General features: G+C 44.8%; 3 protein-coding genes across 7 annotated transcripts in view; all 3 read left to right on the top strand.

Moving 5' to 3' along the window:
- LOC306789073 (receptor-type tyrosine-protein phosphatase F) overlaps positions 1-12,060 on the top strand; it is a 151,931-nt gene extending 139,871 nt beyond the window's left edge. For all 5 annotated transcript variants that reach the window (XM_079284847.1, XM_079284850.1, XM_079284848.1 and 2 more), the window contains 7 exons: positions 89-374; positions 1,473-1,651; positions 5,900-6,026; positions 7,263-7,388; positions 8,310-8,464; positions 8,991-9,126; positions 10,150-12,060. In XM_079284847.1, the coding sequence (XP_079140973.1) occupies positions 89-374; positions 1,473-1,651; positions 5,900-6,026; positions 7,263-7,388; positions 8,310-8,464; positions 8,991-9,126; positions 10,150-10,218 (1,078 nt within the window). In that variant the 3' untranslated portion in view covers positions 10,219-12,060. The remainder of the gene's footprint in view (positions 1-88; positions 375-1,472; positions 1,652-5,899; positions 6,027-7,262; positions 7,389-8,309; positions 8,465-8,990; positions 9,127-10,149) is intronic.
- Positions 12,061-13,660: 1,600 nt separating this feature from the next.
- Positions 13,661-15,072, top strand: LOC306789775 (la-related protein 6-like; the record flags this gene model as incomplete). The annotated part of the gene is made up of 3 exons (XM_079285846.1): positions 13,661-13,677; positions 13,758-13,944; positions 14,101-15,072. 3 exons carry the CDS (start codon positions 13,661-13,663, stop codon positions 15,070-15,072), a joined length of 1,176 nt encoding a protein of 391 aa, XP_079141972.1.
- A 3,076-nt stretch (positions 15,073-18,148) lies between these two features.
- LOC306788878 (uncharacterized protein) lies at positions 18,149-25,009 on the top strand (the record flags this gene model as incomplete). Its single annotated transcript, XM_079284557.1, has 3 exons — positions 18,149-18,233; positions 23,838-24,129; positions 24,579-25,009. The coding sequence occupies exons 2-3, from the start codon at positions 23,865-23,867 to the stop codon at positions 25,007-25,009; spliced, it is 696 nt and encodes a 231-aa protein (XP_079140683.1). The 5' UTR covers positions 18,149-18,233; positions 23,838-23,864.
- Between the last annotated feature and the right edge of the window lie 1,047 nt (positions 25,010-26,056).

Here is a 26,056-nt window from a genome sequence, read left to right as displayed (position 1 = left end):
ATCAGTGGATCTTGTTTTACAGCGTAAACAGGCGTGAGACAGTTATCTGTTTGTGAAATAAAGTTGATATCCGTCCTCACTCCATCAGTGCGGGTGTGGGCAGGACCGGCTGCTTCATCGTGATCGACGCCATGCTGGAGCGCATGAAGCACGAGAAGTCTGTCGACATCTACGGCCACGTGACGTGCATGCGTGCCCAGAGGAACTACATGGTCCAGACCGAGGACCAGTACATCTTTATCCACGAAGCACTGCTGGAGGCCGCCACATGCGGCAACACTGAGGTTCCGGCACGCAACCTGTACGCCCACATCCAGAAGCTCACCCAGCCCCCGCCCGGCGAGACGGTTACTGCCATGGAGTTGGAGTTCAAGGTGATTGATTAGCACACACCTCAGACAAGTATTACTCAAGGCACTATTTGATGACTTTTTTTAGTGGGAAAAATCTACTCCTGCAGGATGTAATGAAGCATTTAACGTAAGAAAAGACATTTCAGAGCAGCTTTATCTGATTTATAGGGCACTGGATAGTTTGCAGGGGTGGCATTGTAACACTGTACAGGAAGTGAGTTTTCGTGAATTATTAACAGAAATTAGAGAAATTTTCAATCCACTCTGATCTAACAGAGTTCAGACCTTCAGGGTTGTACCGCTGTGATCACATAGAGGTTTGAATTAATGAATTCACCAAATAAGCCAATGCACAGGAATGTGTCTCTGTGACATGCTGGGACATCTCAACAGCTACAGTAGCATCAGTGCATACGGACACACGTGTTTCAGGGTCAAATGGACCAGAACAAACTCACGTCAACGCACAAACACAACAACACACCTACACATGGAGGATTACAGAAGTGACTGACCCTCGCCCAAACACACACACACAGCTGGTGGTCAAGGTGACTCGCAGGCACACGCACACACACACCTTCTGTCAATAGCCATCGACTGATGTTATTACACACTTTCCTCCCAGCGCGGCTCTGCCATTAGCCCTCTTATGACCGTGATCCATTCTGTTTGAAGTGATAACAGCATCTACGCTCCTGCCAACAACGGAGAATGAAAGAGTGAGAGAATGATTGCGGCGTATGTGGGGGCCACAGCCTCCATGCCCGCACAGTCTGGCCACAACATACACACACACAGATTTTCCGAGAGTACCATGACTCACTCCTGTGCTGTCCATCTGTGCTCTGTCTATTGCCAGCACTGAGCTTCACACAGTCTTCACACAGTCCTCCAAGCTCTGGAACTCGATGGGAGACAAGTCTGCTGCACTTAGTTATACCTGCCAGCTGTATTTATCTTTTATCTTGACAGGACTCTTGAAGTCTAAGTCTAAATAGAGACTTGGCAGGGAGGCGTTTCAGACTTCCTTGTTTGTTTACTGCAGGTCACAGGTCACTCTTTTTTTCCTCTCCATCTCTCTCCCTGTCTGATATCTTCCAACCTGTTATTAAACAGAGACTGGCCAACTCCAAAGCCCACACGTCACGCTTCATCAGCGCCAACTTACCCTGCAACAAGTTCAAGAACCGCCTGGTCAACATCATGCCTTTTGAGTCCACCCGCGTCTGCCTGCAGCCCATCCGTGGCATCGAGGGCTCCGACTACATCAACGCCAGCTGCATTGACGGCTACAGGTATGCAAAGGACTTCAACCTCAACATTTGACGGCTGAGTCAGCTTAAAGTGCTGACTTTGATCTCTAAAGGACAAGACTGCATTGTTCTATATGTATCTAATTAAGAAACGCCATGAAAAGATCAAAGCCAGCAATGCATTAGTCCTCTCTCTCTCTCTCTCTCTCTCGCTCTCTCGCTCTCTCTCTCTCTCTCAATACTTCAATACAATGCCCCACTGCCTTTGGCTCTTATTTCCAAGTCTATTTGTTCATACTGGAGATGTAAATCTCAAAACACGGTTCACAAATACATCGTTCATAAAGTTCAGTAATTTACCAAAACACCTGGGTACTGTAGTTTTTAGCAAACGCAACTAAAACGGAAGTAAATGGAGCATTTGTTGAGACTAATTTAAGTGATTCAAACACATTTCGTGTTAAATGCAGCAGGATGGTGTATGAGGCCCAGTGCAACAGTGATCCGTTACATGTATTCAAAGCAACCAACAATCTTTTCTATGGCCTCACAGTGAAATAGTCACCTGTCGATCCATCCGAGCAGGTTGAACCAGACTGAAGGCAACAAGTGAAGATGGCCTGCCTTAACATTCAGGGGGGGGGAAAATCAATTGTCTGCTGATTTATTGAGTCATCAAGGCAGACATGATGTGAGCAGGACTTGCAAACAACTATTGTGGTCGATGTTAATTTTACAATAACTTTCTGTCTCCTGGGATAGGGCTATCATCCCATATGGTTCCTCTGATGTGGATCTAAACATCCTTAAATTGAACCTGAGAGTCTACACTGTCACCTTACACACATTGTGTCATTTCAAATCCAATGTCCCCGGAGTACAGAGCCAGCACAACAAAAGTTGCATCACTGTCCTAAAACACAGCGGAGTTTCACGGTGGACGAGATGAGAATGCATGGGAGGGGACTGGAGATGAGCCCGCAGTGGGTAGTATCCAGTTGCAAGAATGACTCGCGGCGCTGTCAATGTGGCTCTCGTCCGCTGAGCCACTACCACTTTCATCTTGAAGCTACTGCATGTTCTTGTCTGCTCTGTGAGTCCAAATTGCTTCCTGGAGGGAGGAAGATGAAAAGGCAGCTCTCTGTTTTATATCTATATAAGTACCACAGAAGAGACAGAGAGAGCTAACTCCTCTGTCGTTCAAGTGTACAGCGAGGGGATGGATTTAGCAAGCCTGAAATGCCATTTAGTCAATATGGGGTTGTGCTTCGTACCGGGCCATGAAGGAGACAACACTCCACCCCAACCCCCTCCTCTTCCTCCAGTTCTGTTGTTAATGAGACGGTGCTCCGCAGAGGCAGACCCTCTGTTGTTGCTGTGTAAATAGCATAATTGCAGCAGGAGAGTAGTGTAATGAAGTGTGTTTCTAAACCCCTCCCTGCCTTTTCTTTTTTCTCATCTGTGTTCTCTACTTTTCTCTCTTTCTTTCCCCTTTCTATCTCAGTCTCTCACTGTTCTCCTCCTCGATCTGTCTCCTTCGCACCTCTTTTTCGCACTCTGTCTCCTCACGCCCTCTTAATTTACCATCCGAGCATCATGGCAGACACAGACATATCCGGGTGGGGACCTGTTGTGTGCACCGACGGCACTGTGTGATTAAGCCCCTTTTAAATCCTGGCCATAAATAAAAACTAAACAGGGGCCTCCGGTGCCCTTCACCCCAGCTTCTTCAAGAAAAGCCAATAATATGCTAAGCTAATGAGAGGCGAACCATTGATTCCAGCTATGGGCCCTGGATATGCTCCGTGCAGGCTGGAGTTTTAGCATTGTAATGAGGTTGAAATGAAACGCTGTGTCCTCAAGCGCTGCAGTCATGTGGGATGATGCAGAGAGTGCTTTGTGCTGTTTGGCAGCGCACTCATCACGACACTGTGTGCAGTTAGAATTGTTTTTGTTTTGGCTCGGGGCTGTGTTATGGGGCGGTTAGAGGGGTCCACCCTATCAATTTGAAATTTAGCATTCATCCCCTGCTTAGTTTTGCTTTCCTTCTCTGCCCTTTCCTTATTTACTTTATTTTCCTCTCTCCTCTCCTCTCCTCACTTCTGCTCTCTCTGTCCTTTTCTCTCTTCCCCTCCTCTCCTCTCTTCATCTCCTCTCCTCACTTCCTTTCCTCTCTTCCTCTCCTCACTTCTGCTCTCTCTGTCCTTTTCTCTCTTCCCCTCCTCTCCTCTCTTCCTCTCCTCTCCTCACTTCCTCTCCTCTCTTCCTCTCCTCACTCCTGATCTGCTCTCCTCTCTTCTCCTTTTCTCTCTTCCTCTCCTCTCTTCCTCTCCTCTCTTCCTCTCCTCACTTCTGCTCTCCTCTCTTCTCCTTTTCTCTCCTCTCCTCCCCAGCAGTCAGTTTCACTTTGCACTCTGATGACCACCTTGAGAGAGCAGTGCTCACTCTTTTCATCTCTTCTCTGCATTTCCCTCTCAACATCCTCTCCCTCTACTTTGTACACGTCCTCTCTTTATTTTGCATTTCTCTTTCCCGCATTTTCATCTTTTTAATTTGATTCCTCACTCTGTTGCCTCTCCCTCCTCGTATGCCATCTCCTCTCAACCAATCTGTTGTTTCTTTATTTGTGCGGGCGAAGCCCCGAGCATATTCTAATCTCCCGGTTCCACATTACATGTAGTGCCTTGCCTGCAGCACCTTCATTCGTTGTTCAGCCGTGGCTCGGTGCGTGACTGAGTGTGTGTAGTAGTGTGTCTGAATATACATGCGAAACTACTGCACGCATATATACGTACACCTGAATGCAAACATACATGTGCTGCAAACATGTGAGAGTGTGTGTGCACGACGAGGGTTTTGTGTTGGAGCTCCGTCTCACTTTGTTGATCAGTGCGCTGCTGCCACCTGCTGTTTGACAGAAAGACTGCTCAGCTGAAGTCACGTAGGACACCAGCACTGCTTTGGCTCAGTGGATGAGCTCATCTGTCCTTTTGTGAGCATATCTTTCCCTCTCTCTCTCTCTCTCTCTCTCTGTCTCTCTCTCTCTCTCTCTCTCTCTCTCTCTCTCTCTCTGTCTCTGTCTCTCTCTGTCTCTCTCTCTCTCTCTCTCTCTCTCTCTCTGTCTCTCTCTCTGTCTCTGTCTCTCTCTCTCTCTGTCTCTCTCTGTCTCTGTCTCTCTCTCTCTCTCTCTCTCTCTGTCTCTCTCTCTCTGTCTCTGTCTCTCTCTCTCTGTCTCTGTCTCTCTCTCTCTCTCTCTCTCTCTCTCTCTCTCTCTCTCTCTGTCTCTCTCTCTGTCTCTGTCTCTCTCTCTCTCTGTCTCTCTCTGTCTCTGTCTCTGTCTCTCTCTGTCTCTATCTCTCTGTCTCTGTCTCTCTCTCTCTGTCTCTCTCTCTCTGTCTCTGTCTCTGTCTCTCTCTGTCTCTCTCTGTCTGTCTCTGTCTCTGTCTCTGTCTCTCTCTCTCTGTCTCTCTCTGTCTCTGTCTCTGTCTCTCTCTCTCTGTCTCTCTCTGTCTCTGTCTCTCTCTGTCTCTCTCTCTCTCTGTCTCTCTCTCTCTCTGTCTCTCTCTCTGTCTCTCTCTCTCTCTGTCTCTGTCTCTCTCTGTCTCTGTCTCTCTGTCTCTGTCTCTGTCTCTCTCTGTCTCTCTCTGTCTCTGTCTCTCCCTCTCTCTCTCGCTCTGTCTCCCACACTCTCTCTCTCTCTGTCTCTCTCTCTCTCTCTCCTCTCATTCTGTGGTGCTATACGGAGGAAAGGGGGAAGATGTAGAGGATCTATACAGGCTTAAATAGCTCGATGATGACGATAGTTGCCAGGGATTATTTGCTATGCTCATTAAATGTGTAGGAATTTGTCTCGTTGGCATCAGGTTGGAGAACACGTTCACAAACAGTGCAAGGACAACAGGACATTCAATTTGCAGCTCAATGCTTTTCAGCAGCGTGGCCTTATGGGTTTTGATTCCCTTTCCTACAACTGGTATATAAATGTCCACTAAATGGTGGCTTTCATAGAACAAAAGCCAGCCTTTGAATTGTGTTTAAAAAAATGCTGTCTGAACGTATTGGAGCACTTTATATGACACCAGTTTTGTTGCACGTCTTTTATCTTGTCTGTGATTAAGTTTGTGGGTTGGTTTAGCCGTGTCAACAACAGCACACTTTATCACAAAATCCATTTCTTGTTGTTGCTTTGAGATGCGCTTTATAATACCAGCTGTAAAAGCACCATCAACTTCTTCATTATTATGTGTTGTTTTAAATCTTTGCCTCCTCTATGTGCTGTTGTGTCCTCAGACAGCAGAAGGCCTACCTGGCAACACAGGGGCCCCTGGCAGAGACCACCGAGGACTTCTGGAGGATGCTGTGGGAGCACAACTCCACCATCGTCGTCATGCTCACCAAGCTACGAGAGATGGGACGGGTAAGACACAAACACATACTACATGAACGTGTGCGGCACTAAGGTCATTGGACCATTTTAGGGAATGAGTATAATATTGCGTCATTCTCCTCAATTATGAATTCATTCCAACCCTGAACAATAACTTTGGTTGAACGTTAACTTCCTCATCACCATGACTGGAGTACATCTGGTTTGAAACTATACTGTATAATTCCAGGCATAATGATACTTCCCCTACCGCTTGACTGCATCACACTCTTTTTGGTAACAAGAGAGCTAAATGGTAATTTTTTTTAAGCAGACACATTTCTAAGTTTGTGATAGCACACCTACTACATAAGATCCCGAGGTGTAAAAGGAACTTCAAAATAGCAACAGTTACCTTAAAGAAAGTTGTGAATCTTAAATATCCACTTTTTGTGAGTTTTCTTGCTCAGTTAGATGAGAAAATGAATACCACCCTCACATCTGATCTTTTAAATATCAGGCTCGAGCCAGGAGACACTTAGGTTAGCATAAGGATTTGAAAAAGAGGACTAAAGGCCAAAAACCAAGATGGCCGAACTAGGGGCTTCAAACCTGTAGCTCGCAAACCGCTGGGTGACGTCACTGTGACGACGTCCACTTCCTATATACAGTCTGGTTTTTTGTGTTTATGGTAAGCTCAGCTAATCAGCTGCTGGCACCAGCTTCATGTTTAAGGGAGAGATATAAGAGAGAGGTATATGTTATATATATATATATATATAATCTCACCTCATTTTCAGCAAAAAACCAGCAAGTTTATCACTCAAAACTTCAAACGAAGTAAAGAAATCAGTGCCGTCATCTTAAATCCATAATAACTTTGACTGAGCTGTTCTTTGTGATTATGCATGCGATTCCGACAGCAGCTAACTGTGCTTCATAGCTTTCATCACCCTCTCATCCATAATTATAGTTGATGAACAGAAGCCCTCATGCACATCATCGCTGTAGTTAAGAACACAAACAAATGATGTAAATATTTTGCCACCGTAAATTAATCGGACAATATTTCAAAACCACAGATTAATCTCTCCTTTTGTAAGCAGAGACCTTCTCATCACTCAAAATGACTAATAACTTACAGAACAACCTACTAATAATAATAATACCCTGTAATTGTACACGTGGAAGTCATGATGTAAGAGTGTATTATTCCCATCAATGTGTTTGGAAAAAGATTCTTCGAATACAAGTACTTCAAATGTTGCCTCCCCTTGTCTTTTGCAGGAGAAGTGCCATCAGTACTGGCCAGCAGAGCGTTCAGCCAGGTATCAGTACTTTGTGGTGGATCCAATGGCCGAGTACAACATGCCCCAGTACATCCTCAGAGAGTTCAAAGTCACAGATGCCAGGGTATGTTGCTTTGCCCGTGTGTGTGTGTGTGTGTGTGTGTGAGGAATGATTGGCATTTTCCTCAAATACAACCATCCAACTCAAATCCCTCCTAATTTTAGGTTTTCATACAAATGCTGACAGTCTCGCTAAGTGTTAAGAATTATACTGGCTGTGATTTCAAGGTAGAGATGATCAGAACGCATCCCGTGTTATTTCTCCTGACAGGCTGACATCAAGTGAATGCGCATCAAACATGTTTACCCAGATTTAGCAACAGTGTACTTGCTCTATGGATTGTGTGTGTGTGTTCCAAGATCACTGTGAAAATACATGAAAAGCACAGCCTTCAATCCCCAAGGGCCAGTACTGTAACTCCCTGTGATGCAGTATTTTCAATGGGCTATAAATATACTTTACTGTCATGAGAAGGCCCACAGCACTGCACTGCACTCTAATCCCACACCCACTCCTTCTTCCACGTATACAGCTATATATACAGTATGTGCATAGAAAGAGAGATCGATTCAGAAACACATTCCTCATATGCACGAAAAACATTTAATTCACACATGCTGACATCACTGCGCTGTCAAATATAGCTCGGTCCTGGAGTGCCAAAGTCCTGCTGGTTTTCTCTCCATCTTTATTCATATTGCATCCCAAGTGTAAATGAGATGATTTTATGACTGCAGTGAAAACTCACAGGGTTACGGTAGTCGAAGGCATCGACTGTGGGTTTTTTGTTGTGTTTGAGTGCGTATTAGAGCGAAGGCTGCAGGCAGAGATGTGTGAAGCAGAAACTGCAAAGTACAGAAGTGTTATTCGCGCACAGTGATAAATAAAAGCATTGAAGAAAGTTCAGCTGAATTATGCACACAATACACATCACCTACATTGTTTTGTATGTCTCTTAAATGTACTTATTTTGCTGCTCCTCAGGACGGACAGTCCAGAACAATCCGCCAATTCCAGTTCACTGACTGGCCCGAGCAAGGAGTGCCAAAAACGGGAGAAGGCTTCATTGATTTCATTGGACAAGTGCACAAAACCAAGGAACAGTTTGGACAGGATGGACCAATCACTGTACACTGCAGGTGAAGAAGATCGTGAATTCATTTGAGAATTTTAGAATCATAACATTAAGAGAAATCTGTAGGCAGAGCTCTGTACAGGCTTGAATATCGATGTAGCAGCAGAGTTGTTAAGTTATATAACCTTTGTTCAACATGCGCGAGATATTGACTGCACTTTAATCCTGAAAAACTGTTTTTTTACTCTTTAAAGAGGCATTTATTTTACTCTATAGTCATTTGAGAGGCTGTTGAACTGTATTATGTTATACTTATGTTTTAGTATTTAGTCTTTACTGACAAAATACTTATATTCATGTCCAAAAGGAATGCTGTGACATAACGTACTGCACACATCCAGTGCTTTATAATTCAGGTTTACATGCTTACAGCTCAGGCGCTCCTAAAAGTTTTAATCATTTTTTTTGTGCTCTCTTATTCAGAAAAAGCTAAAATGAGTTACCATTTTGAACATTAAAGTCATAAAGAGTTTAGGAGCCCAAGGAGGCAGGAAGTGTTCTAAAGACTCCTGTGTGCGTGTGCCCTTCAGTGCCGGGGTTGGCAGGACCGGAGTCTTCATCACCCTCAGCATCGTGCTGGAGAGGATGAGGTACGAAGGAGTGGTCGACCTCTTCCAGACAGTGAAGACACTTCGCACCCAGCGGCCTGCCATGGTGCAGACCGAGGTAAGAGCAGACATTGTTCATACTCAGTATCTCACAGTGACAGGAAGGTATTCCAAAGTCAGTATTGAATATCTTTACCTCTGTGAACCTGATGTTATCTAGTAAGTGTCCTTTCTTTCTTTAGAGGTGCTTCAAAAATCCTGTAGCAAAGTCATCTGGTGCTATCGCAGAGGGCTAGTGGCAAATGTTCCTCAAATTAAGAATTGATAAATATGTTCCGTCACAAACAGGCAAGCATCTTAAAAAGCACATTAAAGGGGACGGTCATGGTGGGAAATTAAATGAGTTCTTCAACATTTTATGATAAAGAGAAGAAGTTTGATTCTCTCAAATATAGCCTACCGTGACTCAGTTACTTACCATATAAAAGTCACCACACATTATTACATTATTTATTTTGCATGCAAAATTCATCAGTGAGATTCAATTTGTCTCCTCACTGCTGAGATTGCAGTGGCAAAAGAACATGACCAGCTTTTTGTTGTGTTGTGCCGTGTCCCCTGCAAACCTTGAAGCTCAATGTGAAAATGCACACAGCGTATTGGTTAGCTAGCCTAAATGTAGCCATAATTGAGTCAAATAAAGTCGATTTATAAAGCCCAACATCAAAAATTACAAATTTGCCTCAAGGGGCTTTACATCACCATCATACTCTCTTATTAGAGAGATGAGGAACCACCCCCCCCCAAAAGAAAACACTTCAAAAGGGTTAAAGTAGAGACTATCTTGCCATGTGATCACATTATCCGCAACGGCAAATCTGGCCAGGGGCTTAAAAGTGGCTTCCCCACTTCCTCCCCCCTACTTCCACAGCCGTCTTCTAACTTCAATCTGATCTCAACTACACACCGGTAAAGTTGAGCCGAGGAGGGACAGACAGACAGACAGACATGCAGTAGATGCTGTGTGTACAGAGCAGACCAGAGCAGTAAAATGATATTACAGACATGCATCAGAGACTTTTTTACGGAGAGTCCTCCTCCTCCTCCTCCTCCTCCTCCTCCTCCTCCTTTTCTTCTCCAGGACCAGTACCAGTTGTGCTACAGGGCAGCATTGGAGTACCTGGGGAGCTTTGACCACTATGCAACATAACCACTCCCACCGAGCAGCCTCCCTGGTCAAACCTCTCAGGAGTGCGCCAAGTGTCCCATCTCAGCCACCATCCACTCACTTGAACCCCCCAAAAAAACCCGACCCCTCGCAGCTACCAGAGGGGAGGAGAAAGGGACACGCGCTTGCAGACCCGGCGACGGGGTTCAACCAATCACAGAGATCCACGCCGACTTATCCAACGACATGAGATTTTGCTTTAAAAATAATAACAGAAACATTACAATGACAATGACAAATATGACAACTCTTGTACAGATGCGACAGCGCAGATTGGCAGTTCGCCTCTCTGCTCTGTCGAAGCCAAACCTCCCTGATTGTCAAAGGCTACTGGTAGCACTAAGAGAGCACTCTCTCTCTGTTTTTTTGTTAAATTTATTGTCAATATTATGATTCATTATGTCAAATGTTATTGTTTAGTATATTTGTTGTTTTAATAATCATTTTAACATCAGACATTTTTTTCTGTCTTAAACTGCCCAGCCTGGGGCGTGCATTACTTTCATAATCGGTACTTTTTTTGTTTTTATTCTTATTTTAGGGTACTTTAGCACAATGGACATGTATTTTTAACACGTTCCTAGATACTAATACAGGAGGACCACTGTTCTCTGAGCTGCTGTCAGATTTCTTTTGTCACCTGACATTATTGTTTTATTCATTGTATGTGTCATAAATATTGTGTTTGGTCTTATTCAGTTCAATAACTCAAAAAAAATTGCCTTTTCACTTGCCGTTTTGGATAAAAAATATTTAAAAAATCAACTTTGAGAAAATAGATTTCAGAGCACACACTTGCTAAGGTTTGGCCTGTAGACGTGGTGGCTACTTATAAAACAAGAAGTGAATTAGCTAACAAGAGACTAAATCAGAGGTGTACAGAAATGGAAAGCACATGATTTCTACGTGTTTTGTTTTGTTTTTCATCAGAAGCCTACGGCATTGAGGCCTTCATCCTCCACAGCGGAGAACTTACCTGAGGAAAACAGACTTTTGTAGAAAATAATCTCTCCCGATTTCCCAATAAAGTTGCTCTTCAAGTCCCTCCCATCTCCTCGCTGCCCATTAGTCTGGTCAGTCTGCTGGAGTTGAGCCACACAGACCGAAAGGAGCGGAAGTGGTTCATGTGGGCTGCGGAGTAGAGCCAACAACGCTGGCACCTGTACAGAATCGACCATTCCTACCAGAGGGAAAGAGACTCGGCCCTTTGGACTGAAACCTGATATTATTTTATACAGAAACTATAAATATTGATTATATATATGTATAATTACACATAGATATATAAACAGCTTCAAAGGTATATTGTTAAAAAGGATTAATTCCGCTGATCTACCGACCCTAGAGACACTGCAGAGATCCTGCTGTCCTGGAGTGTGTATTAATGGAAACACCGTTGTATCTACTGTACTACCATAGTAATCTTCGACAGCTGGTTGTCCGTCTGAATGAGGAAAAACAGCACAACCCCCCCCCCCCCACCCCACCCATTAAAATGGACTACTCTTCACCCAATCGCACCACTCAAGCACACATCTGCTCCCACACTGAGCCGCAGGAGGGGAGCATCTAATCGCGAGAGGCCTAAACGTTGTGGTGGTGGCGGTGGAGGGCGGTGGTGGGAGGGGGGGGGGGGGGGACTTGAAAACGCTGGCGATAAAAAACTAAAATGTTCATTTTTACCTTGTGAATGCTTAGTGCTGTAGGGGTTCGATCTGTTGTACACACAGTCTGTTTTCTATTTGTTGATAAAGAACTGGAATTTAAAAAGAAACTGTTGATGAAAATGAAAAAAAAAAACATTGATGTTAATAAAGTTAAATAATTGGGTTTTTGTACAAATCTTGGTTTGTGACGCACTTCTTGATCCCGTCCTGTTAACGATAAAGCCTTCATCGTTTGCTCTTTTGCCGTTCGCCCTGAGGGAAACCAGGAAAGTCTCTGCTTCTGCCTTCGTTTCCAGGGATGTTGACTTTTATTCTGCCCAAAACGTGTTCCTGATGCGTGACCACTGTATCCTTTGTGATGTGTCCTTACATCCGTCCCATTCTGCTGAATGAATCCCTCCAGCAAATGTTGTTACATGTGGCACAAACATCCACTTACGCTCAAGGATGAACTGATTATTATTTCATGGTCAAGGATCACTGTGACCTCACAAGGCACATTCATGGCCGCGAGTCAATAATTCATATGCATGCTAATTATGACAATTTCACACAAATGTCTAATAGGATAAAATAATTAAGTGATGACATTTTGGACAAATATAGATGTAAGCTGCAACGTGACTGGTTAGCGGAGCCATATAACCGCGAGGAATTCACTAAATTTACACTTTACCCCAAAACATTTGTATTTCAGTTACTCTCCCTATCTTACCTTCAATTCTCACACTAGTCTCACACTTGCAGGCAGATGTGTTTTAAATTGTACGGTTTAAGCGGAGATTCATGCCTTTGGGAAGGAATGAGCATACAACTGGATAAATGGGATTTGGATTATGCTGGATTTACAGTCGGTGAGTTTTTTTTAACAGATGTTTTACTTCAATTCATCAAGAATCTTTCTCCGTTTTTTGATCCTTCATACACTTTAACACAAGGTGACACTGGGTGAGTACAAATGGCCACAAATGGCCATTTTGAGGGTGAAGTATTTTTTTTAAATCGTGTTTGTGTGTTTGTATGTATATGTTCAGTCTGCTTCTCGCCAGCAGCCCCCTCAGCCTCTTAAAGAACTGCCTGTCAAAGTCACATAAGGACAGCGGGAAAGAAAAGTTGGAATTACTCTTTCTGTGGAAAAGTCTGCAACGGTTTGGGTTTGTATATTTATCATAAGTGTAATGACTGTAACATATGCCAAAGATGTTATTTAAAACATGGAAACAAACAGGTAACAGATGGATTTGTTGTTGCAGTAACATGCTGGAGAGGATGACAAAAGCACACAGACGGAATACAGAGCTGGATTTCGGGATAATTACTCAAGATGTTTCTACTTTAGTGCTTGTATGTATTGTGTATTTGGGAAACCAGCAAGATCATCATTTTCTTTTGATTTAATTGTGCTCTGTGCTCACGTTGCACTGCTGTTCTTTCTGTTCTGAGTGGACCTTTACTTTAGCAGTTCATATATGTATTGGTTAATAGTTTGAGACAGTGTTTCCTTTGTTTTGAACTTTGTTTTGAGTCCAAGTCACTATTAGTGGTAGAGGTGGTATTGTGGTATTGTGGAATTTTGCTTGTAGCATTTTACAAAATGTTGTTTTGGATCCCACAGAACCAACTGACATCGTTGTCGTCATATGAACTCTGTCCAGGTGCAGTTTTTCAACAGTTGGTAGTGTTGACTGTATGAAGCTCTACTTTACTAAGAAGCAGCACGGCTCAGTGACCTATTATCACTGTCCTTTGGAGATACCATGACTAATCTGATTGGGTAAGGGAATTAGAAAACATATGGTTGGCTAATCTACATTGCATTGTACATCATGACGCCGAGTTGTGTGTTTCTTGTAGAGTTGGCGCACAATCTGCCCAAGATGAAGAAGGCCGTGAAGGTGAGTTGCTCTGCTTGAAGGTTAAAGCACAGTTGGAGGATTTGCTGTCTGAAAGGCACCTGGCAGAGGACGGCTTCCTGCTGAAGCATGTGCAGAAGAACAAGCGTGGCAACGTCAGTCTCAAGCTCCTCACTTCTTTGAAAAAGGTAAAAAAAAAAAAAAAAAAAAGGGAAAAAATCACATTTTGATTCCAACAATAGCAAGATTTTGTATGCTTTCTGTGGTGTTTACACTCCCCCAGTTTGAATAAAAACAACCCAGTAAAATGCAAACAAAGCTGAGGTTGCTGCTGTTTGTCACAGATAAAGGCCCTGACCACAGACTGGCACGTGACTCGAGCAGCAGCAGAGTACTCAGAGCTTCTGGAGGTGAACGACGAATGCACCAAAGTGAGGCGGATCGAGCCGCTTCCCCAATGGCTACTGTGTTCCCCCACCAGCAAGCACCTCCTAGCCTGGAACATTGCTATGAAGAAAACAACTGAAGAAGACACATCGCCTCAAGACCAGGAGCAACCTTTCCTCTCCATGAGTATGCTCCAGAAGTTTAGCCCTTATGGCAGTATTACTACACTCTGGATCCTGTATCCTGGTAAAACGCTTCCCAATGAACTGCAGTGCTATGCCAAGTATCACAGAGAGCTCGGCCAACATTTGTGTGCAGTTGTGAGGTTTGATCATTTGGACGAAGTCCGTAAGGCCTACAACGCCCTGAGAGCAGAGGAGAAAAGGTCTAACGGTGAGGGCATGCGTGTTGTACCTTTGGGACTCCAGTCAATGCACCACGTCACCAAAGACGACCCGTCAGAGGAAAACAACGAGGACCGACCTGAGGACCCTCCTTCCCAGGAAAATCCACCTGAAACCTCACAGGATCCAGTCCAGGAGGAACCCTCCGCGCCAGTTAAAGTTTCTGACACATGTCAGCCCCAAAAGCCCTTGGATAATTCCATGCAAAGAACCTTTGAGCAGATCTCCACCAGCCATAACAGCCAGTTCTCCTCCGGTTGGAATCAGAGGTACGGTCAGAGGAGCTGGTGCTCTGCAGATTGTGATAATGAGAATTCTCAGAGCCCCTGGGTGCTGAGTCGCAAAACTGCAGCCGGTGCATTAAACCCCGAGGTGGCTGGGCACAGGAATGCGTCTAACGTGATGCAAAGAGTGCTTCGTCAGCCCTACGGGCCTGACGGCACCGAGGGCTTTCACAGCAGAGGGAAGCCGCCGCACCACGAAGAGCTCAAACGCTCCCTTGGAAGTATACACCACCTGTGCTGACTAACAGAGGCAGATTTCTGGAGCAACAAGATGCAAACATGTCTTATGAGACGAAGAAGGAAATAAAATCATTTTCCCATGAAACAAAGAAAAAAGAAGCTGTATTAAGTTTTTGGGCTCTCTATTGGTGAGAGGCTTTTTGACTCTGGGCTATATGTAGTTGTAAACAACTGGCAGCTGGGGGCAGCATTTCGCTGTGTCCACAGCTGTGCTATTTTAAACACTCACTTTGTCCTTGTCAAGCTGTAGTTGCGTAGGAGGTAAATACACGGCAAAGCATGTAAATAGAGTACAACACATATTAGCTGGAGGTACAAATTGTTACACAAACTGGGGTGTTTAAGCGCTGAAGTAAAAGTGGCTCAGGACTCTCACAGGCCCCCCCCCCCCCCCCCCCTTTTTTATTTTTTTTGAAACCCCAGTGGCCTCTGCACTCCTGGCTCAGCTCATCTGGTCACAACTGCAAATTGCAATGTATATTTGTTCTTTGGCCAGGATGGATTTACCTTGTTACCACTTTCTCCAACAAAGAGGTGTTGTCTTTCAACATGAAACGTTGAGAAAGAAGCGCTCATTGTCCCACTGCATCTTTTTCAAGAATGCCTGTTTAGATTTTGGTTCTCTAAAAAGTAGTTTTCCATTCTCTAAGATGACATTTGGCTGAAGGCTACTTGTCCAATCATCAAACCACATCTTGTGCAAGACTAGCGTAGTAGCAACATTTGTGCCTTATTTCCAGCCGTTCTAATGACACCTCCACTGGAATGGTGTGTTTATAGTGTAACTGATTGAGGGCTTCCTTAAAATCTTGCCCAAACCTAAACAAAATGTGTTTCTTCACTCATCCACACCCAGTGGAGAAAAAAGATTCAATCTGACGTATAAAGGATTCTATCATATTGAAATTGGAAACATACTCTGCTGGTTTTTTTCTTCTTCTTCTCTTGTATATTCTGAATGTCAGCCTTCGTGACTAATCTTAGCTGTCGAGTGAGACTTTGCGTTGTATACGGATCGGATGAAGTGTTTCACACTCATTGTTTCTGACTTGGTTTACCAATTAACAGCTGTTGGTCTTTTATAGCAGTGGAGGCTGGTCTATGAAAACTTAACACATCTGTGAACAATATGTATAGAGTACAAATGTTCCTGCCCCATGTCAGGAAATGTTTCTGTTCCTTTTCAAGGCTAGAAAAGCCCGATATCCCCTGCTAACTGGAAGTCATTATGCATTTACATAGTCCCCTCTTGCCAGTAAATGATGCGTATGTCAAACAAGTTGGTTGTAATAATTGTCATGTTTTCTTTGTTTTTTTGGGGGGAGGGGATCTGGATGAATTTGCACCTGCTGACCAAAATAGTCTCAACGTGAAGAAGAGAACACAGGGTTGCCCTTCAGGTCAGCGCTGACGGGTTTAAGTGAAGAGGAGAGTTTGTGTTGGCGTCCCTTCAAACTTTACACTTTAGGTCACAACCTTAGAATATCCATCAATACACATTTTGTTTGGTGTATTCGGACTTTCCCTTTTTCTCTCAATGAAGGAGATTTAAGGAAGTCCTCGAAAGTTAGCGCTTGGCCACATCTCCGCCTCGCCAGTGAACCTTTGCAAAGCGTTTGTGTATAGTTTGGCCCGAGGACATCAGAATGACTCATGGCATTAGAATGGGATGTTTGTGAGAACATTATTTGCTTCCTGTTGTGATGCTGACTTCCTGCTTAATTTCAACATCTTTGGCTGCGGACACAATTCTAAAACCATCAATTTCTGTGTCTGTACTGGCAGACTTATGTGACTGGTGTACGCTCCCTAAAAGCACATGTACGACTTTGTGTATCTCCCTCGTCTCTCTCGCTCCCTCATGCATCGCTTCACTCTGCTTTACACTGGTTGGCCTTTGTTTATATATGACTGACCCCACACACCTGACGCATTTCCCCCATGGATGGGGTATTTATTTAGATTGCAGTCTGGAGTGCCTGATACCTCCCAAAAGCACAACCATCTGCTCCTCATTTGCCGCTCAAGGGCTAAAATACTGGTTTGTAATGGCGGGGACGTGAACGTGAGATTTTCAACAACAACATCCCTGGTTTTATCTCAAGCCGGCTGCACTGTACAACTCTGCTGTGATAATTCCATTTAACTGGGTTTAGTGTTGTCTTAGCACCATTTAAACCAACTGTCAACTTTCTTAATTCCTGCTAAAAGATTGGAAAACACTTGCTTCAGCAGACCCCTTCTGATCTTCCCAATCGCCCACTTCAGATGGCAGACTCTCGTGGCAGAAGGCAAATGTAAGCCTTCGCTCAGGCCAAAGCATCCTTTAGTGCTCCTGGAGCTAGAGCCAGGGAGATTATCATGTCAGGAGTAATCCGACTCGGCCCACAGGCACAACTATAGAGGAGGAGGAGCAACAGTTGAGGAGGCGAGGCAGGAGGCAGAGGCATCGGAGAAGCTCTCTGCTCCACTTCCCATAACCACGCTCTCCCTCCTCACCCCAACCCATCTTCTCAACACACAGAGATCCCCTCCCTGGAGCTCAAGAGAAGACATGCTGCTGGAAACGGGGTAAGGAGATGTGCATTATCTTTCCAACAGCGCAGTGGTGGGGAGATAAAATGATCCCAAGTGGAAGGAGTTTCACCACAGATGGGATAAGAGTTAAGGCTTCAGTAAGATCTCTACATCACACTGTTGTGCTCTGATCTGTTTCAGGTTCAGGTTTGTGCAAAAAGGAAGACAAGAAGTTTTGTATGTTGAAGAATGATGACAGAAGCTTTCTGAAGTGAAGCCGGTGCCGCGTCCGGGACTTCTCTAAACACTCAACTCTCCTCTTTGTGAATGGATCAACCTGAGCGCCATGAAGCTCACGCTTACATCCAGAGGAATGTTGATCTTGATCTTTGCAACCTGAAAGGCTTCTGTGGAAATGCAAATATGATAAAAGAATAATACAGTCTGGACCAGATTCAAGCCAGGACACCTCCCCTACTTGCAGGCGCAGGGAGTTGTAATGATTGTCTGGAGAACAAGCAGGAGTCCTGCCCTCGCTTCTTGCCTGTGATGATGATGATGATGGACTTACCCAGCCAGCACTTGCCTGTGGAGGTCAGCTGAAGACGACTCCACGCAGCTAAGTCTGGATTAGCACGCTGAACGGTAAGGACATCACATCTTCTTTTTAGTTTCAGCCTGCAGCTTATGGGGAAGGCGACAGGGATGCCTCACCGAGTGCCTGAGTGGCAGAAAACACACGTTGGAGTATCTGTGTCAACAAGCGGTCCTTGCTGCAGCCGCATGTCAATAGCGCAGAGCTGCCTGTCACGGAATGTTAGCAGAGCCGTTACTATTGCGATGTGGCAATATGAAGGAATTATTATTATAATATTCGTCAATAATTTAAAAGAGCTCTCCCCACACAGACAAATTCTTTTTGACAGGGAGGAATATGTTCTTTTCCTGTCACTTATCCAACATGGTGGTTCACCTCACTACCGTGCCTAATTGCTCTTCTGATGCTCTCTGGCTTTCCGTCCGCAGAAGTTGGAGCACTACTTTGACCGATTTATGAAATACTGATTTCAAATAATCATTATCCTCTGTGTTCATCCTTTTAGAGATCAACGCATTTTGCAGAGCGGCGCCTTTAAAGTTTAAATAATTAAGAGGAGCTGGATCAAATTGCTGAACTTGTGATGTGAAAATATAATGAAGGTACTCTGAGAGAAGCAAACTTGATGATACTCACTGTGGGCATTTTACTGAAGCGATGATCCCCTTCTCGCTAAACCCATATCATACTTACAGATTATACTGTATCCAGCGGAGCCACAAGAGGCCGGTTAGGGGTTAAGCCTGAAGTCAATTGAGCCGTTCAGATGTCATAACCTCATAAAGGTGGTCAGAACTGAAGGGGAAGCTGAACTCCTGCACCACTCCTCATTGTCTCATCAGCATTCATTTGTCAGATCCTTGCCAAAATATGCATCGTGCATGAAAATAATTAGTACGTTAGTAGTTTGAGGAATGCATCGGCTTATAAACACGTAAAATGTCATCATATTTCAGATGTTTGTACGTGCTTGTGCTTGCTCGCGGAGGTCATATTCAAAAGTGGTATTCAGCATGTGCCAGATGGCAGTCAACCTTTTGTAACAGTAGCATCAACGTGTTTAACATGGGTTTAAAGGCGATGCTGCTGTGTTAATAGAGGATCTGGCATCGACGGATTAGCAGCAAGAACAGCAGCTTATGGACTCTTCTTTAGAAAGTAGCCAAGACAACAATCATCAATCTAACGGCTCACACAAAAACAATGAGGCAAGTTGACGTCTTCCTGCCAAGCCTCATGCAGCCGCTTTGTCTGTTAGAAAGGCTGCTTGAATGCGTGTCAGAACTTTACCTTGACTCAACTCTTCCAGGAATAGCGACGGGCAGACAAATTGGGACTCACATGTGCATCTGTAAGTGCATCTTCCCCTCACACCTCATTAACGCCACGCCAGCAGCAACAGGCTTGACTTGTGAGGTTCCGTGCTCGGCTGTCGGCTCACTGGATTACTCCATATCAATCCGTGGAATGTGATAGTAGAGCTTCCGCAATAAAATGTAATCTTTTTAACCACTCGTCCGGTAGATTGAAAGGATGCAGGAATCTTGTTGAGAATTTATAGAATGTGCGTAAAAATAATCACAGTTTTTCTGGCATTGCCCACTGATTTTCCCCTTTTATTTCTTCCCAATAATGAACGGCAGCTTTTCTCGCAAACAAGCAACAAGCTTGTTTTAATTATCCTTTAGTTACTGAGTGACAGAACCAAGCCTACCAGCTGCATTAGAACCAAGGCTGGATTTAGAACAGCCACTTTATTTCACAGCCTTTTTGGCCCACCCTGGTGCCAACACAACAGATCTAACGAACCCAACTCGCCACTTTTCCACCTCATCATTCTGACTGAAAGCGGGACCGATTTTAGAGGTAAGAGCAGAAGAAGAAGAAGAAGAAGAAGAAGCGCCTGCTGGTGCTGGGCCGTGCATGCTGACCTAACCCCTGAGTTAGAGGTGTCTGATGGATTAACACGGACGCACACACACATATAGCAAGGCCCGTGCTCCGCCACCAACACTACAGCCAGGTGTTAACCCACGTGACTGCAGATAAAGCCGGCAGGCATTGGTGCTAATCCCGCCCTGATCTTTGGAATATGTCCCTATTACCTCCCCAAGCTCTCTCTCTCGCTGTCCCCATGCCTCCTGCTGCTCACTTGAGAGGGAAAAGACAAGACAAGGCCTCTCTAGGACTCCCTAATGCACATTGTTTCCTTGGAACAACACAGTAGGTGCCTTTCCTGCTGTTTGTTGTGCTCCTCTGTTATCTTCGCAGTACAGGTATTTATGGGGTGTGTTCAGAGTAGCGCAGAGTCACATGGGTGGAGCTGAGCTAAAACACAGCGTGGTAATAATGTTCTGTAGCTAGAGGCCTCGGGTTGTGCAGAGGCAAATACACAGTGGTTAGACCGGTGGACATTTCTAGATATCACAAAGCAGCAGTGTAATGTAAACTGGATTCTCTAGTGTTGTGTGATGGTGCTGCTGGGAGCGTGTGTGTGCCCTGGAGGTGAAGTGGGTGTCTGGACTGCAATGGAAGGTTAGACTTTGTATTGATTTCTACACAGGCCCGTGTCATGTGATTTGGGAAAAGTGAAACCATGCTGCTGGTGCGTGTTTATGGTATGTGTGAGTCACAGCGAGGGAGGGTGAGAGAGACAGAACAGACTGTATTTAGGGAATGTACAGTAACAAATGTGGTGAGACATAAAAGCTGGTCTCTGCTTTTTTTCCATCACAAAGACGCTCTTCATTCATTCCTCTTCTGTGATCTTCTCTCGCTGTAATCTTGTCACGCTGGTCAACAGCCAAGCAAGCTGACAAGAAGGCCCCCCCCTGTCCGCCGGCTTTATTCAAAAGTGTTAACCACAGACGCCCCTTATCCCCATTTTGACAGATCTCTAGTTCATCTCTCTTAGGCCTGTGGCGTTCTGTTGAGTGTCTCCTCCTGGCATAGGACGGAGGGGAGGACACGAGTGCCATGCTGCTGTAATTACATTACCGCCAGCTTAGCAATGCCATCGCCACTGACCCAATTATTCCTGGGAAACATCAATTCTATTGTGTCATTTGAAATCATGCGATCTTTGAGTCACAACAAGGGCTTGCTTTGAGGATCGGGCTCCAACCGTACGATGCTGCATGCGTTGGAGAATACATAATGTCTCAGGAATGGCTTTGACAGACTGAGGAATTCTTGGCCAAGCATTTCACTTTCATGGTTTGCCTCAAACAACTTAATGATCCTCTGGGACTGTTGTCACTCTGCTGGGAGCTCTTCAGGTGACATAGGGCTGACAGTGAACATCAGGTGTATGCCTACTCTTTCTTACCTCACACTCCCTCACACTCTCACGAGCAAGACAAAATCCCCCGCAAGCTTTGTCTGTCTTTTCTCCTTGTGAATAAAACATTTGTTTCCCGTTTGTTTTGGGGCCTCACACGTTGGAGCGACCTCATCTCCGCACACACAGGAGCTCGCATGGGCACATCAACACTGGTGCTCTGTGAGGGGCAGACATGTTTCGCTTGTGTAGGAGCTGTTTTAGTTGTCCTTGCGACTCGTCTGCTCTTTTATGTCTCAGTTTGAGGATGGCTTTTCCTTCTGCTGGAGGGTCCTCTGGGGGTCCATTCTATCCTCTGCGTTGTTGCTCTGTTTGCTGGAAAACAGCAGCGTTTGTCCTCTCAGGAAGTCGACTACTCATTCGTGTCTTTCCGTTGCTCTTCTAAGTAAACACTGGTGCCCCCCCCCCCCCATCAATATCCGTATATTTATGTCCATGACAGTGGGGGGGCCAGTGGTAGATATTAAATGTCTCTACTGATTAATCATCCGGGACCATCTGAGCAAGCTACACAATGAGCACTGTCGCTTTTATTGGCGGCAATCGACTGCAGATGGGACTAATGTGTTTCTGAGTGGAGTAATTATGACAATCAAAGAGTCTTCAGGACATGAGATCGGTGTTTGATGACCAGGCTCTGTCTGGTGTTTGAGGGACTGAGACATCGGAGGACTTATCTGTTCTTTACGAGCTAATTGTCTGATCAAGATGAGCAACAGAGCTGACAGACCAAAGACAGTGATTTATTATGGCCGTGTGAAACTGTTAACTCTGTGCTGAGTAATTGTCCTAAACTGAGCTATTAGTAACTTAAGAAAACAATGATCTCATTCTTGGTCATATATCACAACAAAATGGCTCATTTTAAATGAAACCGAGAGCAGGAGCAGCAAGTGTTCAGGTGTCGAGAGTTGGTGTTGAACCAACAGAAACAAAAGGAGACGTTCCATGGAGGCTTCTCTCGATCATGTCTGGTGATGAAGCACAGCAGTGAGAAAGGAACGTCTGACACACTGTATAGCTGTGCAACCGAGTCACATTCTGCAACAGCCGCGGCTCCACATCCACGACGTCAGATGAGGTTGTTGGCTGAAATGTTTGACTTTCAAATGAATAACATTCTACCCCTCCATCGTGCGGAGGCAGCTTACCACGTCGGACCCATATGGAATTATGAGCGATGAGTCACGCGTTGACTGATAGGACTGGTTATACCTGTTTATACGCTGTTTATACCACTGCAACTCATGCGTGCCACGGCTTCGACTTTTCCCTCTGCGGTGTCCGACACAGTCAGACACTCTCAATTTCCATATGGTTCTTTGTTTTTGTTTTACTTACTTGACTGCAAAACGTTAAGTTCAACCACGAAACCAAATTTTGATAAACGTTTGGGATTTTTTTGTTTCTGTACTAAACTCTCTACAAAGATATATGTGGCATTTTGTCCCATTGTAAACAGCCCGTATACGTACACTACAGAATCCAGTCTGGCAAAACACTTTGTGAGGCTGGTCTGGATTTGCTGTTAGTCACTGCCAGTACAGCGTTTCCGGCTCTGGGGAAATGTTTTGCTCACTGGTGACATGATATGAAAAATACAAAGAAATGAAGTTGTAAAACTTCTCAAAAACCTGAGAGAGAAAACATAAGATATCAGGTTTTTGTGGCTGCTGTGGTGCAGAGTCTGTAGAAAGGGAGGGGCGGTACAACATGTAGGGATGTACAGACACATGTTCACTCAGGCCTCATCCTACATAGCATTGCAAATAGGTGCGGTTCCTGTGAAGGAAGGAATGGACTGCCCTCCTATAAAAGGATGGTTCATGGGAACATTTGCCGTGTGCAAAGAAAAGGTTGTTTTTCTTCAGAAATGAAGAGAAGAAGCTTATATTCATATCAGGTATTTTTGAAATGGTACACACACTTTCAAAAGGTTTCAAGGGGAAAGAGGTTGCGAAACTAATCCAGCCTGCCTTCAGTTCAAATAAGAAATTGTAGTTTTTTCCTTTTCAGGCAACCGCGATTAAACACACACTGCATTCTCATATGTCAGCAAGAGATGGCTCCCGGATCATGAACCCACTTAAAGTGAAAATGAGCTGACAGCAGAATCAGAAAAAGTAAACTTGCCAGTAAAATAAAAGCCCTGGTGAGAGAAGTGGATCACCGGGAAAGGTCAAAGAAATGTGATGGCACGGAAGATAACAGCTTCCGCTTTAATGTGACAAGTTGAGGAGGTTGTTTACATGATTGCAGGTGTGACTGTTTGAACATGTCTGACGTTTGACTCTTTTGCCTCCCCCAACAGAGTTCCAATGCGCCTCCACGTTCTAAGATGAAGTTATGGAAAGGTGCTACTTTTGCCTTCGTGCTCTGTGGCGCAGCCCTGTCCATCCTCCGCGTTAAAAACACGGCCACTATCGGTCAGTTCAAACCGAAGACAAAATACCTGCACACATCTTCATCCTCATCAAGACCCACGTCATCCTCGGAACCGCCATCGCCGTCATCGGCCGCGTCGACGGCGTTGTCCCGGCAGACGGGTGCTCCTCGTCGGAGGATCCGCTCAGCAGACGAGATGAACTCTCTCCTCTCGGAGTGTAAGATAAACTGTTATTGTCTTCCTTCCTTCTCCGGTCTGAGATAAGGTGTCGTGTGAAAGGGCGCCTGGGGTTCAGACAGGACACTTAGTACCTTGACTTTGTTGTATATAGAGCAGGTTTTAATGTCTCACAATAACCTCATCGTTTACCTGCTCTGAACCCTTCCAGCCTTCAGGAGAGGCTGACGTAGCTGCTTGTTCCCTTTGGTTTCGCACGGACTCATTGAGTAGCATTTGTCGAATAGGCTTCAAGGAATTCTAACTCTTGATTGCTGATAGTGATAAGGCTAGTTTGTTACTGCCAGATAAAATAAACGGCTGCAGCCACAACTATTCATTGTCCTGCCAACTACAGTAGCCTGTGCTATCTCTGCCAATCGCTTCTGATTATTGTGCCACAATCAGATAACCCCTGTCTCACTTGTCTATTTACCTCCGCTCTGCCAGTTTCCATGATGTTCCAGAGCTTCACAGAGGGCGAGCTTCAGCATGTGGTCGAAACCTTGCTCGACAGGAAGAGAAGGAAGAGCCTGGGCGAGAGCCAGGCCCGAAGGACTAAGAGAGCCCGGAGGCCTAAGCCCTGCTCGTTGAGGGAGCTGGAGCTGACCGTGAGTGAACTGGGTCTCGGCTATGAGAGCGACGAGACAATGATGCTGCACTACTGCAGCGGCAAATGCACGGTCCACCGGCAAAACTACGACATCACCATGGAGCACATGATGCAGACTGGCTTCAGGATGAAGGGGCGCAAAGACAAAGTAAGCAATAGGCCCTGCTGCCGACCCACCGCTTTCGAGAAGGACTTTTCCTTCCTGGACAACAAGAGCCGCTATCACACGGTACAAAATGTCTCGGCGAAGAACTGCGGGTGTGTATGACCCAGAGACATGGACTTCTTCATGCTGCAGCTCTGCCTCTGTTGGAAGAGTTGAACATGAACGCTGTTGAAAGACAAACTGTGGAATATAAACTCAAGAAAGAGAGGAAAGGGAATATGTTCCAGGCTGCTCCACAGCGGCCTTTTTGACTTATTTTGGTCGTCTGTCAATGCAAACTGGAGCCGAATCACATGGAAGCGCCGTGTTCATGCGGATTCCACGTCACAGAAAAGGACTGTTCAAACGAAAAAAAAACGTTTTTGTTATCTTTTCTATCTGTCTAGTAACACTGTAAACTGTGGCGCAACAACAATGTAGCAACGTTATGTTTGTGATGTGACATTTGAGTAGCAGGAGGCTACATGTGAGAGATGAGCCGCGAGGGACCGGGCTATTGCGGTTACTACACTTTGTATCCATGAGCGTTCACTTCAGGAAGTCCAATTCTTGTAGTTTACATTGATGGTGACAGTATGATCACCTTCCAGGCAAAAGGAAAATTGTTTAAAAACAAATTTCAAAGCCATAAATAAAACTAAATACATATCATGAATCTATGTTTACTTTAGGTTCTGCCAGCCTATTGGACCATTGACATAAAGTGATGTTTAGTGATCAGCTGTCTCCAGAAGGTATGTTGACTTAAAGGTGTGTTAAGTTGTTGTTGTCAGGGGCCATGACCCTGTGACCTGTTTCCGTGCTTGCTGTTACTGATTGCAGTGTTATTACACAGGTAAGAGAGTACGTGTCATTGATAAGAATTTGACGCGGAAAGAAAATCCTTTTCTATAGCTCCAGGTTTGATACCCACTTTTAATTATTGTGTATACTGATGTGTTGAATAACAATGAGGGCCTGTTTCAAAACACAGAAAGACTCTCACTTAAGTCATAGAACATGAAAATGGATCCCATCTGCTGTGCAAACAATAACTTATCACACGCAAAGAAATTGTCATTTTGAGTCTTTTTATACTTTCCCCAAATAACCCATTATTCTAATTACCCATAATCCTCTGGAATTATGTTCCTTAAAGATATGCCAAAA

Source organism: Melanostigma gelatinosum (genome assembly GCF_949748355.1).
Source record: "Melanostigma gelatinosum genome assembly, chromosome: 15".
In the NCBI taxonomy this organism is placed as follows: Eukaryota; Metazoa; Chordata; class Actinopteri; order Perciformes; family Zoarcidae; genus Melanostigma; species Melanostigma gelatinosum.
This window is presented reverse-complemented; position numbering and strand designations above follow the sequence as displayed.